Source organism: Limulus polyphemus, unplaced genomic scaffold (assembly GCF_000517525.1).
Source record: "Limulus polyphemus unplaced genomic scaffold, Limulus_polyphemus-2.1.2 Scaffold1130, whole genome shotgun sequence".
NCBI classification, from domain to species: Eukaryota; Metazoa; Arthropoda; class Merostomata; order Xiphosura; family Limulidae; genus Limulus; species Limulus polyphemus.
The window spans coordinates 37,429-38,868 of NW_013666740.1; the positions used below are offsets into that span (position 1 = coordinate 37,429).

The following is a 1,440-nucleotide window of genomic DNA, read 5'->3' on the forward strand; positions in this document are numbered from 1 at the left end:
CTAAACTTTACACATTATATAGGCTACACTAACGTGACGTTTAGGCGGTTCGTTTAACTATTATACGTGATGCACTTTTTATAGGGAGGTGGTTAATGAAAGTGTTCCAAAATGCGACATTAATTTCTTGATGACCTAATATATGCTGAATGATCAGTCATTTCACATGAATTATCAAAAGATGCCTGATTTGCATAATAATGAACTGATGTAGTGATTTTAAATTATATTTTGAACAGTTGTTTTGACTATACATAACTACAATATTACAAATTCTGATCAGCATATAACTGTCTTATGCCACACAGTGTTTTTATTCAAGGTATATTGTAATTCTTACATCTGGAAGTTACTAAAAGACTCTCCGATGTGGGGTCATACAGTAGATGTTTTTGGTACTGTGCTATTCTCTCAGGGTAAAGAACTATAAACAGTTCGCTTATCAATAACTGTTATGGAACTTCATACTTTAAAACCACGCCACTTGATTGTAGTTCGTGTTAAGTACATTAACCATTTTATTACGTGAATTGAATAGGAATTTATTTATATTTACCTATCAAAAAAATATTTAAAATTTTACGTTAATCCCAAATATCTCTTCCCCCTTTATTAATTGGCAATCTCAGTACAGAGAGCTTTTATGACACCATTCTTATTTTAAATGATAATATCCTGTTGGCGAAAGAGAGGTACTAAGATGTAATTCACATTATACTATTGTTGAGGTGTGGTTAAAGTGGTAGATATATATTTTAAAGTGATTATTGCAACTTGTTGTTATTTTAAAGATTTTACATATATGTTTTATCTAACTGCAGTTTACAGTTTTGTCAAGTCAATAAGAAACAAATTGTCTTAATTTTCTTCTATTTGATTTAAACTTAATCTTGATGACCTTTACCAAAACAGTAGAAATAATGACTTAAGGTTTGTTTTTGTTTGTACTAGTTTATGGATTGTATACACGAGAAGCAAATGGATCTATGAAATGTCACCATCTTGCTTCATCCAGAATATATTCGAAACAGCAGTTGTATCGTCGCATGCTAGGACATTTGTCATCAGTATACTGTGTTCTGTTTGATAGAACAGGAAAATACATTTTTACAGTAAGTTTTAATTTGGTGCATAAATTAACATTTATAATAACATTATACATAACTCATTTATAGTACAGTCAAATCTAGAATTGAAATATAATTAAAAATTGTTAAAAAAATTAATGCTGTTGCTAGAATACTTCTATAAGAATTGAAATAAAGAATAACTCATAATGGCTGGAGACGGCTTAAATGGGTAATGAAGAAAAACTTTAATATAAGTTTAACATGACAGCAAATGTACAACGTTTCGACAAGGTTTTGTCATCCAACCAACACCCCGGGGTGCCTAGATACCTCTTCTAAGTTTCACAACAGTTCTGGTCATGTGACTTCT

At 30.5% G+C, this 1,440-nt stretch overlaps 1 protein-coding gene across 1 annotated transcript in view; it reads left to right on the forward strand.

Annotated features, from left to right (window-relative positions):
• Positions 1 to 1,440, forward strand: part of LOC106462272 (PH-interacting protein-like) — a 110,946-nt gene that overhangs the window by 14,631 nt on the left and 94,875 nt on the right. Inside the window, exon 7 of the mRNA XM_013922172.2 lies at positions 952 to 1,112. Within this exon, the coding sequence (XP_013777626.1) occupies positions 952 to 1,112 (161 nt within the window). The remainder of the gene's footprint in view (positions 1 to 951; positions 1,113 to 1,440) is intronic.